The sequence below is a fragment of the Cryptomeria japonica genome, chromosome 2, assembly GCF_030272615.1.
Source record: "Cryptomeria japonica chromosome 2, Sugi_1.0, whole genome shotgun sequence".
Taxonomy (NCBI): domain Eukaryota; kingdom Viridiplantae; phylum Streptophyta; class Pinopsida; order Cupressales; family Cupressaceae; genus Cryptomeria; species Cryptomeria japonica.
In genome coordinates, this window is record NC_081406.1 from 643,428,125 (window position 1) to 643,443,128 (window position 15,004).

Here is a 15,004-nt window from a genome sequence, read left to right on the forward strand (position 1 = left end):
GTGTATGCCTCAAAAGCTACTTTAATCCTTGTTGCAATACAAAAGTACAAAAAATCAAAAGGTTTCCTAGTGGTACAGTTAAAACTTATAAGACAAAACAATTACATTTACAGTCAAAGGCATGTTTCTGAAGTACATCCGAGAGCCAAAAATACAACAAAGTAATAACATTTCAACAAAATATGGAGGTGTTGTTATTAAAGCTTTTAATATGTTATTGTAACATTACGTAATTTTTCATAAATCCTGCTGGAGACTTGCACCACTCTCAACATATGATATAAATATTACATGCTATGTAAATTCATCACCATCCTATATCTTTTTATATTTCATATATTGCTTACCAGATGTAGAAGCTAAAACTACAACCATAAGCAAGAAAGAATTTCATCAAAGGCAACTTTATTACAACCTATAAAGCATAAGAGTGCACCAATGAAATAGATTGAAAAGAATCAATTATGAAGATACATTTTGATAAATCCAATGAAATAAAGAGTGGGACATCATCCTCAACATGCTTCAATGAGTAAGGGTTGCTCCTCCTTTCACCCAAGATTTAGATGGAGTCAATGTTAACAAAAAAATCTTGAGGCGGGTTTAGCAGCAAAGATATCTGAGAAAGATGGTCTTTTACACCATATTTGTATGTCTTAGAAACTGAGGCAATTAAGTATCTTCTCACAGATGAAAGGATTTGGAGACAAAACAAAAGGATCCTTCTTTTAGGTGGTAAGCAGCTTCTGAACGTGCATTGTGTACATGGTTTTGCTCTTACCCCAGAGCTCACTCCAAAATGCACAGAAGGCCCAATGCAATTTGTCAAAGCCTCAGGATGCAGAGATTGGCAAAGGAAAAAAATTAAGGCATTAAATTTAGTCAAGTTACAAAACGAACCTGTTTAAACTGTCACAAAAAGACTAACAAGCCAGGCCCGATTATTGGATATCTCAGTATTCCTTTTGTTATTGATGTCTCCTCAACTAGCAAATGGAAATTGACATCAGACAAGTGTGAGAAAATAAATAATCCATGTGGCACATCAACCTAGGAAGTATTACAGAGCACTGTTGTTAAGTGCAGTGTCTACAACAGAATCATTTTATATTTTCCTTGCTCCCCTTGTGAGATCAAATATCAGAGCCTATTTGCAAGTATAGCATTCAAGACTGAAGATTCAATTATTAACAAGGCCCTAAGGAGCAAGGGTGGTATAGGGCCAAATAATCTAGGATACTAAAGTCTAAAATAACTTTCAACCGCAGACTTTTGGGTTTGCTATGCCTTGAAGTTTGATGAAGAAAGGGTTCAAGGATGATGCTTGCATTACATAACAACATGAAGAAATGGTGTTACATATCTTTTTGCAATGCACTGCAGCAAGAGCCTTTTGGTTGTTGACCTAGGGAAAATAAAGAAAACATTTGTGGGACCCTTGTATTTGGAAAGGGGATCAATTTCGAGATCCTTGCATAAGAAGGTGCAAAAGGAAAAACAATGGAAAACTTCAAAACTGTGCAACTTGGAAAACTAGCTTTCTGAAAGATCACCTTCATATACAGGTACAAGAGTTAAGAATCTTTTTGGAAGACCTAGAAGGCAATATTATATCTAGATTAAAGCTTCCGACAAAATATCAACATTTTACAGGATGGAAAAACAGAGATGCTAGCTCGCTTTGCCTTTGTGGAGAGAGCAACACTTTAGAATTGCAAACTCTACTGAGATTAAATTTCCTGACAAAGCCAAGGCAAATATTCCATGTATGCCTAGAAGGTAGGATGCACCACAAGTATTTAAGGGTTTTACAATGACTTTTATTGGAATATCAAATACTATGACAATTATAACATATCAAACCTACTACATGTAACATAACTAAAACCCATATGATCAACAGCCCTTGATGTTGATCGTTGTTCAACCTTTCAATTCAAGCCAACTAATTTATTGCTCTACCAAACTTTACACCTATCCTTAGCTATGATTTCAAGTCTATAATCTTGTCCCTCTCTAATTAGTTAATCTTAAAATCATCGTGACCTCCTTGTAAGCCCTGATGTAATGTCCCTTTTCTGGATTACCTTGTAATTTACCCTAAATTCACAAACCCAAAAGAAACAAGGAACATAATATAGCTAGAGATATAATCCCTGCTCATGAATAGGATGAGATAAGTCTGCATTGGAAACCTGCAAACCAAGTTAGATAATGACATAGATATAATTCATAGAATACTTCCATTTCTAGGGCTAAGGAATATGCATACTTATAACACATAACAAATCTAAATGATTATATGGGGGTTCAATCATAATGAGGGTAGAGTTGGGTGACATGATAAGGTGCCCCAAATATCCCCTACCCTAAGCCCACGGGTGGAAACTCCAGCCCCCCTTGGCCTCATGCAGTCCTTAACCATTCTAATGAGGTGGTGTACCTAGTAGGGTTTGTACATCATATCCCTTTATTGTGCCATCCTTCTCTTCTCTTATGATTGAAGATCCCTTCTAGCTCATGTCAATAATTGAGCAATATGGAGTTCGTAGAGGGGACTTGCAATCGGGTGCCCCTAAACTAACCCTCGACCCTAGGCCCAAGGGTGGAAACTTTGTTCCTCTTGGCCTCGTGCGGTCCTTAACTGTTCTCATGAGGTGGCATGCCTAGAGAGGTATGTTAATTTTGAGCAATCAGATGTTAATTTAACAATTAGATTATATCAGACTGTGAATAAACAGTAACAGCAATAAAGCACAAGACAAAAGACACCAATACCCTGGGAAAACCTCCCTTTCGGAGGTGAAAAACCCAGCCTTAAATATAATATGTATTATCTCAAATGTAGGCAATTACAATATGGCGAACTTATCTCAGATTGCTGTCCAAACAGCAAGTTAGCGGAGCAATGAAGGATGCAGCTCTAATCAACAGCAGATGACTAAAGGAGATCAGCAGCAGATGTCTGAGATAGGCTGGAGCAGAATCGCACAAGGAGAGCCTTCAACTTCGCCTAACAATATCCTTAAATAATTTCGCACAAGTAAAGGAGAGTTCGCTGATATAGAAGAGCAGATTATATCGGTGGTATATGTGATTGTAGAATGACTTCATTTGTTGATAGTTTTATATCAACCTTTTGGCGCCAATTACCACCAAGTCGGCTTGCATGTTTATCTAAATCATATTACATTGTCATTATACATTCCTAACATTACATTTGGGTCCAGACCAATAATTACATTTAATTGCCTTCCATGCTACCTCACATTACACATTTGGGTCCAGCCCAATAATCACATTTGATTGCTTTGCACGTTATATGCTTGGGTCCATCTTAATAATGCATTTACATGAGAGATAATACATATGAATTTTAATTGTCATTGACAACATTAAAATTCAATAATCAGGTATCCGAGCTAGCTATTATTTTCAACAAGGTATCCATTGCCATTCCCCCTCCTCACATTCCCTTCCTTTCCCACAGCGTGGTCGATTATTGCAAACAGAAATTCACATTATTAAATACATAGATATTTATGTTAAATTCAGACATTCAGATATATATATATATATATATAACCATACAACAAAGCAATGGAAATAGAAAATGACGACAAGATGTCTTCAACATCCAAATGAAAAATTAATGAAGATGGTGTCTTGGATGCAAGTAGTGAAAGTGGATTCAGGTCAATACAAGAATCTTGGAGAGATATGCTCCATATAATGAAGGAATTGAAGGCAAACAAAGAATTCAACAAAGAGCCTAAATATTAATAATAAACGGATTGTAGAGTAGAGAGCCAAACCAAAACAAATTGCCCTAAAAAGATGTTTTTGACATTTTTCAAACAATGGACCATTCAACTAAGAAATGACCGTATAGTTTGAGGTGTAGGAGCAAACAAGTACTCTTTAGAACAAAGCAATGGGAATAGAAAATAAGGACAAGATGTCTTCAACATCCAAATGAAAAATTAAGGAAGATGGTGTCTTGGATGCAAGTAGTGAAAGTGGATTCAGATCAATACAAGAATCTCAGAGAGATATGCTCCATATAATGAAGGAATTGAAGGCAAACAAAGAATTCAACAAAGAGCCTAAATATTAATAATACATGGATTGTAGAATAGAGAGCCAAACCAAAACAAATTGCCCTAAAAAGATGTTTTTGACATTTTTCAAATAATGAACCATTCAACTAAGAAATGACCATATAATTTGAGATGTAGGAGCAAACAAGTACTCTTTAGACAAGGAGAGTAATTGACTCTGCCATGGCCACAAAACAAGAAAGCATCTCCTTGCAGCTATCGAAATCCAAGACACAATAATAACAATAGTGTGCGAGGTAGAAATTGAATACAACATGACTCAAGTGTAGGCCTATCATACAACATCACGAGTGCAATGAATAGAGCCACTTTGCAAGGGACTACCTAATATCATTGATGTAGAGAGAAATAACAAAGTGTTGGCCATTACTCAAACCCAAGTAAAGAAGGTTGTGTAAAGCAACTGCACGAAACAAGAACCAAGGTGAAGCACACTATGGACAATGACTATTGCCACTCGAATGCACATGTATGTATGGTAACATATATCAATTAGAATCAAATAATACTATTGAAAGGCAAAAACTTCAAGCCACCATACCAATCAAAGTAGTGAATTTATTGCATAGTATTCCTGAATGTCATGTCCCCTTTTTTATGAAATTGGATTTTGGCAAACATTCCCATTTTGTTCTCCTATAAGGAGATTATCTGATTTAATATTTAGTATTGTCCAATTATTTCCAATTTAATGAGGACAATTAAAAATTAAATTGTACAATATAATTTACGTAAACGGCAAAAATCAGGAATATAACAAAAATTGTACAATATAAAATATGTAAACGGCAAAAATCTACAGCATGTGAATCACTTTTCCTCGATGTATGCACCTTAGTATGGGGCAATCCCAATGCATTGAGATGGTATTATTGGTTTCCAGTTAACCTGTACAACAAGTTTAAAAGGTACAGTTATCATTGTCGGTTGTCGGAAATATCTTGAACTCTATTGTATTCTCTACTGAAGAATCCTCTACAGTTTATCCATGTTTAAAACTTAAAAGTAGTTGTGGTGAAACCCTACCTTAATATTTTATATTTTATATCTCATACTCAATAATTATGCAAATATATTCTAACCTGCTATTTTTGTATTTCAGGTATTGGTTCAGTATATGTTTATTGTAGTTAATTCAAACTGTACTACTTTAGCATTTTCGTTAATATAGCAGCCATATCCACAGTTTCAGTCTCTAGATTAGAGTTTATTGTGCATAGCTACTTTAACATGGTTATAAATATTATAACATATTAGGAAGATGATAATCACCCTGACCTTCCTGGTCTCTGCATATTAGATGTAATGTTCCCAGTTGGGGATTGGATTATTTGGCGTTCAAGTCCTACAAACAAACGTTAGTATACAAACAATATGAAAGATAATTAAACATATATATTTATTTGTGCAATTATACAAGAAAGAATGTTATACGTTATTCTACATATTTAACAAATAATGTTAACTGATTTATTGTATCTATAAAAAAAAAAAATACAGTACTCAGTTGGACCTTACCTGGATTGACCCAACCCTCCATTGAGAAATATTTCTCAGTTAGGAGCAACCCAGGATGTCGTCCTCCTAAGGTCTCTATTTGGAATCTCTATTAATGAGTGAAATCATTAATGTTCTCAAACTTCTCTATCTCTAACATATGCATATGGTTAACCTCTACAATATAATATATATTGTCTCTAAGAGATTCCCTATGAATCTCTCTCTGGATTCCTCTTGGAATCTTGGCATTCAATTATGCCCTCTGGTCTCTATGGCTCCTTTAAAAGGAGCAATCATCGTAGACATTATCAGGGACTTAAATATAATTCTGCTCTAAAATGCCTCAATGATCCCTAGCTCTGTAAATTGCCTCTGAAGCAATCTCTATTTCCTCTATTTTAATTCTGAGTGTATCTCTACAATCTTATGGTAATTGTTATTTAACATCACTAATATATCACTATTATATTATAATCCTGAGTGTATCTTTGTCTCTAGAAGTGTCATTACAATTCTGAGTGCATCTCTATTATGCTAATTCTGAATGTATCTCTGCAACATTGATTCTAAATGCATCTCTGATATATTAATTTAGAATGTATCTTTGTTATTTACCGGCTATTCTGCTTTAATTTATCTTGCGGTATGATTCGAATTCCACGGCATTATTCATGAAGTATTTCCTACGGTTTAGGGCAAACCACTTACCGTTCACTTGCCGGTGGTGTATCCTGGATATGCTGGGTACGCTCTACTCCTTCCACGGTTTTTGCTTCCAACGTGACTATCCCTGTTAGCACTATCCCCCCTTTTTCTTTCTATCTCTTAATGTGAGGGAGAGGTCATACCTCTTCATCATGTATGCCCTTTGGCAAGGGACACACCCTTTCACTATTAACACCCTTTGAAAGTGTGCAACTCTTCATTATTTCTGCCCTTTGAAAGGGACAAAACCTTTCACAATCAGACCTGCACTTCTTATAACTCTTCATTATTTCTGCCCTTTGAAAGGGACAAAACCTTTCACAATCAGACCTGCACTTCTTATTTAAATCAGATCTGCACTTCTGATTTCCAAGTTATCCCCCTCCCAAATGAGGTTCTCTTCTCCCTTTTATATCTTATTGTTGAGGGAGTCACAACTTTTCCTTCCATGTCTTTTAACCATTCATTAACTTAATTAAATTTTAATTAATTATATTCTTTATATTATAATTTAATTTTTAATATTTTAATTTTATTATTATTATTTATTATTAAATTCTATTTCAAAGGGGGGACATTACATTAGATTACAATTATTTTAAAAATTTGCAAGAAAATGCCAGTGAGAAGACAAGACCACACAATACGATTATTGTCGTGACTCTATAAAACCCACCATGCACAACACGGTACACAAATGGCACATGACATATACGTTCTCTATTAGATGGTTAAAATCACCAAAAAGTTCTCTATGTATTTTTTTAGTCTTTTTCTGTCCTAGTGTTCTAAAGGTCCCAACCGTGGAGAAACAAATAATAATCCTCAGGTAGCATACAATAGCTATTTACCATGGAGAAAGAGTCCAATGCTCTGAATGTGGCTTGCAATAGTTTCTTGCCACAAAGAAACAATCTAAAGTTTCTCGAGTACTACATCATACTTCCTTACCACAGAGAACAAATACAACGTTCCTCATAAGGATTGTGATAGTTCCTTACTAGGGAAAAGCATAGTTATGCTCCTCGTCTAGCGCGTGCTAATTCATTAACACAGAGAAACAATCCAATGCTCCTCGGGGAGCACATAACGAAAACTAAATATCAAGGTAACTTTTGTTGGAAGTTGAAGTCCAACGGACTCCTTCCTTGTTTGCCGCCAAAACTCTTGGCTATTCATATTCTCTTTGCTTGCTCTTTAAGAGCTGATTGTAATTCATTAATGAAGGTTAAATGCTGGAGCTGATTGCAGCTGTGTATATGTAAACCAGATTGGTGAATAATAGAGTGATTCCCCTGCTTCTAGTGTGGATGTAGGCAATTGCCGAACCACAATAAATCTGTGTGTCTCTTTGTTTGTGTTGTGTCTTGTTAATTTTGTTTATTTGCTGTTTTCAATTCGATTTTTCATCCTAACAATTGGTATCAGAGCGAGATTAGATCGTTGTTTAGATTTTGGTGTTTGAATTTCTAGAATCATGGAAGAATTGAAGATAGAGAAGTTCTCCGGTCAGAGCTTTGGGTTATGGAAAGTGCAAATGGAGTCTTTGTTGATAAAGCAAGACCTTTCACTCGCGCTTGAAGGGAAAGCAAAGAAACCAGCTCGGATGGCTGATGAAGATTGGGAAAAATTGGACAAGAAGGCGAGAGCGACAATTTTTCTCTCGCTGTCCAATAATGTTCTCTTCAATGTCACAGGAGATGCAACAACAAAAGATGTATGGGATAGACTCTCAGCCATGTATGAAATGGCATCGACTGCAAATAAAGTTTTTATTATGAAGCGCTTGTACAAACTGAAAATGAAGGAAGGTTGTGCTATGGCAAACCACATCAATGAATTCAATACATTGATTAGTCAAGCAACTTCGGTGGAGATGACACAAGATGATGAAAGCAAGGCTGTTTTATTATTATGTTCTTTACCAAGCAGCTGGGATGGTGTTGTAACAGCAGTTAGCACATCTATATCCGGTAAAAATAAGTTAGTTTTTAATGATGTAGCAGCTACTCTTCTCAACGAGGATTTGAGAAGAAAGAATGATGAACCTTCATCCGGTGAAGCCTTAACAGTGGTTAGCACCGATAATAGAGGTAGAAGTCATAATAGAGGCAAAAATAATTACCATAGACGTTCGAAATCAGCAAAGAGATCGAAGTCTAGAAACAGAAATGGTGAATGTTGGTTTTGTGGCAAAGTTGGTCATGTGAAAAAGGATTGCAAAAATTTCAAAAGAGCACAAGAGAGAGTGCGAGACAGCGAAGCAAATACAGTTTATGATAAAGATGATAGTGTTTTAATCCTTTCAACAACCGACACTACTCCGGATTCATGGGTGCTTGATTCCAGTGCCTCCTATCATGCTACCTCATGTCTTGAAGCGTTCATTAACTACCATGAAGGTCATTTTGGCAATGTTTTTTTAGGAGATAACAAAGCTTGTGAAATTACAAGCAAAAGGGATGTATTGCTGCCATCAAAAGGTGGTAAAACATGGCTGCTCAAAGATGTTCGCCATGTCCCCAAATTGAAGCGGAATTTGATATCCGTTGGACAGCTCTTTGGTCAAGCTCTTAATGTTAATTTTCTCCCGAATACATGGAAAGTAACACACGGTACCATGCTGATTGCAAATGGTAACAAAGTGGGAAGCCTATACATATTTAAGACTCATGGTGAAATGGGAGCTGCAATGGTGATTGAGGACAGCAAAGCAAATCTTTGGCATCAAAGACTTGGGCACATTAGCAAGAAAGGTCTCCATGTTATGCATACAAGAAATCAATTACCGGGCCTCAAGCTTGTTGACTTAGCCTTTTGTGAACATTGTCTTTATGGCAAACAAAAGAGAGTCAGTTTTTTGAAAGGTGGGCGTGACACAAAGACAACACCGTTGGAGCTTGTATACTCGGATGTTTTTGGACCAACCGAGGTAACCTCCATCGGAGGAGCTAACTATTTTGTAACATTTTTTAATGATTGTACAAGAAAAGTATGGATTTATATGCTTTCTAGAAAATCTGAAGTGTTTTCAAAATTTAAAATTTTCAAGGCTTTAGTTGAAAATCAGATTGGGCATAGGATTAAATGCTTACAAACTGATAATGGTGGGGAATTTTGTTCACATGAATTTGATAATTTTTGTGCTGATAATGGGATTAGAAGAATCAAGGTTGTTCCTTTCACTCCTCAAGAAAACGGTGCAGCCGAGAGGATGAATAGAACAATTCTTGAGAAGGCACGATATATGTTGTCTAATGCAGGTTTAGGAAAAGAATTTTGGGCAGAAGCATGTAACATAGCAGTATATTTAATCAACTGAAATCCATCATCTAAATTGGATTTTGGTATTCCGGAAGAGGAATGGCAAGGGAAGAGGATTTCATATTCGCATCTTCATGTGTTTGGATGCGAAGCCTTCTCGCATATACCCAAGGAAAAGCGAATGAAATTAGATCCAAAGTTGCTGAAATGTATCTTTGTGGGGTATGGAGAAGAGCAGTTTGGTTTCAGATTGTGGGATTCAGTTCACAAAAGGATTGATCGCAGCAAAGATGTAGTCTTTCATGAAACCTCCTTTCCCACACTACAAGATGCAAATAAATCAGAGACAGATTATGTCCCTATGTCTCTATTTCAGAATTTGACTACCAGCGCTCTGCCTCCGATCTCTCATTCAGTGGGAGCTCCTATGACATCTACATCAGTTGAATACAATTCTCAGTCTGCGAATGATGAAGAAAGTGTTGAAAATGTTTGGTCTTCATTTAATTCAGAATTTGGGGGTCTGCCAAACAGAGCAAATCCTCCCCAAAATAGCACTGATGTTGGAGGAAACTTGGTAGATCACCCTTACGGTGAGCATCTTGGCTCACGTTATTCCACATTGTTTGGGCATCCTCCACGGTGCTCTGCACCTCCACCGCATTCTGCAAATTGTGATGTATACTCCCCATGGCATGCTGCGCAGTCTTCACGTGCAACACACCCACCGCAGTCCTCACACCCCGCAACCTACAGTTCCTTGTGTAAGCTCCCCGCACCTTCCTCCACTCCTCCGCAGGCCCCTAGCAATCCCCCCCGTGAGTCTCCCACAATCCCCTCACCTCTCCCGCGAGCTCCCTGCAGGCTCCACCTCCGCAGTCCACCCGCAGAGTCTCCCTCCCATGCAAGCCTGTGAGGATGTTGCCACGGCCTTGCGCACCCAGCCCTCTCGCCCATCTCACACCGTGGATAAAACTTCTGCAGGGTTCCCCTCCTGCGATCTGCGTGCATCAAACGTGGATAAAAATCCACAAGTTTCTGATTACCCTGCAGACAGAGATCAAACCAGACTCAAAAACAGAGTCATTAAAGGGGACATAACCAGAGACAATGGGAGAAATGTAAAATTGCATAAACAAGGATCACAAAAATTGAATGACTCTACTATTGAAACAGAGAGTCAATTGAGGAAATCAACCAAACAGAAGCGACCTCCTGCAAAATTTTCTGATTATGACTTATTGTTTTGTGAAGAAGTTGAACCTTCTTTGCTCATCTCTGATCAAACAGAGCCTGCAACATACAAAGAAGCTTGTAAAAATGCAGACCGTGATAACTGGCACGCTGCAATGTGCGAAGAAATGGATGCACTAGTGAGAAATCAGACATGGGATTTGGTGTCACTTCCGCCTGACAAAAAAGCATTAAGAAATAAATGGGTATACAAACTAAAAGATGAAGCCGATGGTCACAAAAGATTTCGAGCAAGACTGGTTGTAAAGGGATATGTTCAGTAGCAAGACCTCGACTTCAAAGAAATTTTCTCGCCAGTAGTTAAAATGACTACCATCCGGGCAGTATTGGGCTTAGTTGCAGCCTGGGATCTTGAACTTGAACAACTAGATGTAAAGACGGTTTTTCTCCATGGCGACCTTGATGAGGAACTATTTATGCATCAGCCGAAAGGGTTCATTAAAAAGGGGCAGGAACACCTTTATTGCAGATTGAAATGCAGTTTGTATGGGCTTAAGCAAGCCCCCCGGCAGTGGTATCTTAAATTTGACAAGTTCATGATTGATCACAAGTTTACTCGCAGCGAGTCTGATCCTTGTATCTATTACAAGAAGCTTCCTAATGGCAAATTTGTCATTCTTCTCCTTTATGTGGATGATATGTTAGTGGCCGGCACAAGCATGAGGATTGTGAGTGAACTTAAGACTCATTTAGCAAAGGAATTTGCCATGAAAGATTTAGGGGCAGCAAAGAAGATCCTAGGAATGACAATTTTTCGGGATAGAAAAAAGAGAGAACTCAAACTATCTCAGCAAGACTACATTAAAAAAGTCTTGGATAGATTTGGTATGGCGGATGCTAAGTCTGTTTGTGTACCTTTAGCCTCTCATTTTCAGTTGTCTTCTCAATTGTGTCCTAAAACACAAGAAGATAAGGAGTTTATGGATAAAATTCCATACAAATCTGCAGTTGGAAGCCTCATGTATGCTATGGTGTCTACTCGACCGGACATTGCTCATGTCGTGGGTTTGGTGAGCAGATTTATGGCTAATCCGGGCAAATCACATTGGGAGGCGGTTAAGTATATCTTGAGGTATCTCAAAGGTACTTCTAATTTTTGTTTATGGTTTGGAAAGGACAAGGCAGTTTTGCAAGGGTTTACCGATTCTGATTTTGTCGGTGACTTAGACAAAAGAAAGTCTACTTCTGGTTATGCTTTCACATTTGTCGAGGCAACGATTAGTTGGGCTTCAAAATTGCAACATACAGTTGCTCAATCAACCGCGGAAGCAGAATACATAGCTCTTTCTGAGGGAGCAAAAGAGATGGTATGGTTGCAACTCTTGTTCAGCGAGTTGGGTTTGAAGCAATCAGATTTTGCTTTGTTTTGTGATAACAGCAATGCAATTTTTATGACTAAACATCAGACATCTCAGCCGCAATCAAAACATGTTGATGTTCGCAGTCATTATGTTCGCCATATGGTCGAAGAAGGCAAGTTTCATGTAGATAAGATTCATACCGACCTGAATCCAGTTGATGTGCTCACTAAAGTGGTTAAGTGGGAGAAGTTCAATTTCTGCCGAGCTTCTCTCGACCTTTCCAATAACTAATAGTAGAACTGAGTGGGAGAATCTACTTGTTGTAGCAGTTCGTTGGCCTTCGGTGGGAGATTGTTGGAAGTTGAAGTCCAACGGACTCCTTCCTTGTTTGCCGCCAAAACTCTTGGCTATTCATATTCTCTTTGCTTGCTCTTTAAGAGCTGATTGTAATTCATTAATGAAGGTTAATTACTGAAGCTGATTGCAGTTGTGTATATGTAAACCAGATTGGTGAATAATAGAGTGATTCCCTTGCTTCTAATGTGGATGTAGGCAAATGCCGAACCACGATAAATCTGTGTGTCTCTTTGTTTGTGTTGTGTGTTGTTAATTTTGTTTATCTGCTGTTTTCAATTCGATTTTTCATCCTAACAACTTTCACCTAAGCACAACTAGGCTTTGACCCATGCAGGAACGCTCATAAGATTGACTCTTCACTCCACCTTATCCCAAAAGGCAATAGTGCAAACTAAGTGATCTTACGCTTAAATATCATCCCGCTTATTAGTTCCCCATCTCCTTCTCGCACTCATTGTGCTTAATTCAAATATCAATCATAGGGCTGCAGGAATACTTTTAGGCATCGCCATTTCAGGTAACTCTGCAAGATTGCTTGGTGGAACATGGTTCTTTTAGAAAGAAAAGTTTAGATAATTCCAAACCTACCTTGATCATTTCTTCTCTGGAGACAAAGGAGTGAGCAATGGTGTCCAGACTGTCCTGAAGAACCTCTGTCACAACAGCCGTTATTGCTTCTGCTTGTTTCTGTGTCATGCCCTCTCCCTCCAACCTCTTTACCTTCAAAATACGTAAAAGAGAAAAATTAAATTAATAACGAGAATACAACAAGACCCAGTGAAACAAATTAAACATTCAGGGAATGAGCTAATAGAAGATACTTTGAAGACGCAAAGAACGATACTAAATGGGCCATACCAGGGCCATGGTATCGACTAAGCAGGCTCTGTTACCAGGAACTAGATCTGACATTCGACGAAATCGAAGCCTGCATATTTGCACAGCGAGTATTCGCGGATGCATTGCTTTTCAAATTCACTGAGTCACTTATTTTGTGTACTGGGTATCTATGTTTTGCGTATTGTTCGTTCTCCCCAAGTGTCTCAGTGACGAGGAGTCGATATTTTTTTATCTTCCTCTATTGTTTGGAGACGTGCTATTTTGGGTTTTGAATCTTTCTTTTGTTTACAGTGTTTCAAACTTTCTAGAGTGTTTTAAACTTTTTAGAGTGTTTTAAATTTTTTAGTGGGTCAGTCAATAGATTTTTGGTTTCTTGATGAAGTTGAAAGGTTCTTGATGAGTGCAGTGAGAATCAAGTCTTGTTGAGTGGAAGGTTTTTCGTATGAAAAAGGGATGAGGAGAATCAAAATTAAAGAATGTTGAGTGGATGAATCTAATCATTAAATATTAATTTTTTAAAGGATTGAGAAAGTAGAACAGATTTTAATATATGAGATTTAAAATAGTATAAAGAATAGTTAATTTATTTATATTATTTTTTTATATTGTTATCTTTTAATATTTATTTTTTTAAACATTTTTTATAAAAAAATTATTTCAATAGTATTCATTTGTTTGATTCATGTGTCAATGTAAGCTTGGCAATCTAAAATAAAATAAAATCTTCTCTTATAAAATTGTCTTATTTTTACAAAAGATGTATAATCTCTCCTCTCGTTCTTCTTCTTGTCTTTTCCATATACTTGTTTCATATTGAAAATAATGTGAGTTGGCTATCAATTGAGTTATAAGTATCCTTGTTCTCCAGTTGATATTTTTCCATATGTAAGCTTTTTAGTGATGATTATATATGAAGCTAGACTCATTAAAATAACATTTCCTCTCTCTCTGTACTCCTTTTTTCACAATTGTAGAATTTATTCACAGTGATATCATCATCTCTTTCTTATTTTTTATTACTATTGGATATACATTCAAGGTGATGTTGCATTTGCTTGTAATTTGTTGTTTTGTTTCATCCAAGTACTCTTTCTCTCATTCAAACTTCTTTGATGACAATCTTAGGTCATCTATTTGTCCCCATCTATCTATTTTTTTTCAAATGTTCTAAGAGATGAACCATAATGATTGCCTCAATAGGGAAGGTACATGTTTCTACCATAAGATTAATATCATGGAGAACCAAGGGTTTTGTTTTGACTTTGTTTATAATCATGTGTTTTTTTAATCCTCTTTATTTATCTCCATTTGATTTTTGAAGTGTTGTTAGCTCATAATTCACACACATAAAAGCACCACTAGAATTATTAATAGCTCGAATAGAATCCAAATATTTTTTAATCTCATAACTAAGCCCTTTACTTATAATTTGTAATGCAAAAAGTTTTCTCCCACCTCCCAATGTTTTCTTTCAAGTTTCCCAAATGAAATTTTAGGAAAGGTGTATTTACCTTCCATCTTAATGTTGAGAATACTAAAATATAAATTTTAGGTTGAAGAGGTTATTTTTTTACTCCAAAAAGTATTGAAAAGGTTTTTAACTAACTAAAGTAAGTCATGGTAACATTGAACTCTCCAATATATTCAACATTTAAAAATGGA

General features: G+C 36.8%; 1 protein-coding gene across 2 annotated transcripts in view; it reads right to left on the reverse strand.

Annotated features, from left to right (window-relative positions):
• Positions 1-13,647, reverse strand: part of LOC131054980 (protein FMP32, mitochondrial) — a 77,572-nt gene extending 63,925 nt beyond the window's left edge. The window contains exons 1-2 of one of the 2 annotated variants that reach the window (XM_057989588.2): positions 13,361-13,644; positions 13,091-13,222 (exon numbers count right to left, since the gene is read on the reverse strand). In XM_057989588.2, the coding sequence (XP_057845571.1) occupies positions 13,091-13,222; positions 13,361-13,465 (237 nt within the window). In that variant the 5' untranslated portion in view covers positions 13,466-13,644. Of the gene's footprint in view, positions 1-13,090; positions 13,223-13,360 lie in introns of both variants that reach the window. The other variant, XM_057989594.2, reaches the window with a different exon arrangement.
• Between the last annotated feature and the right edge of the window lie 1,357 nt (positions 13,648-15,004).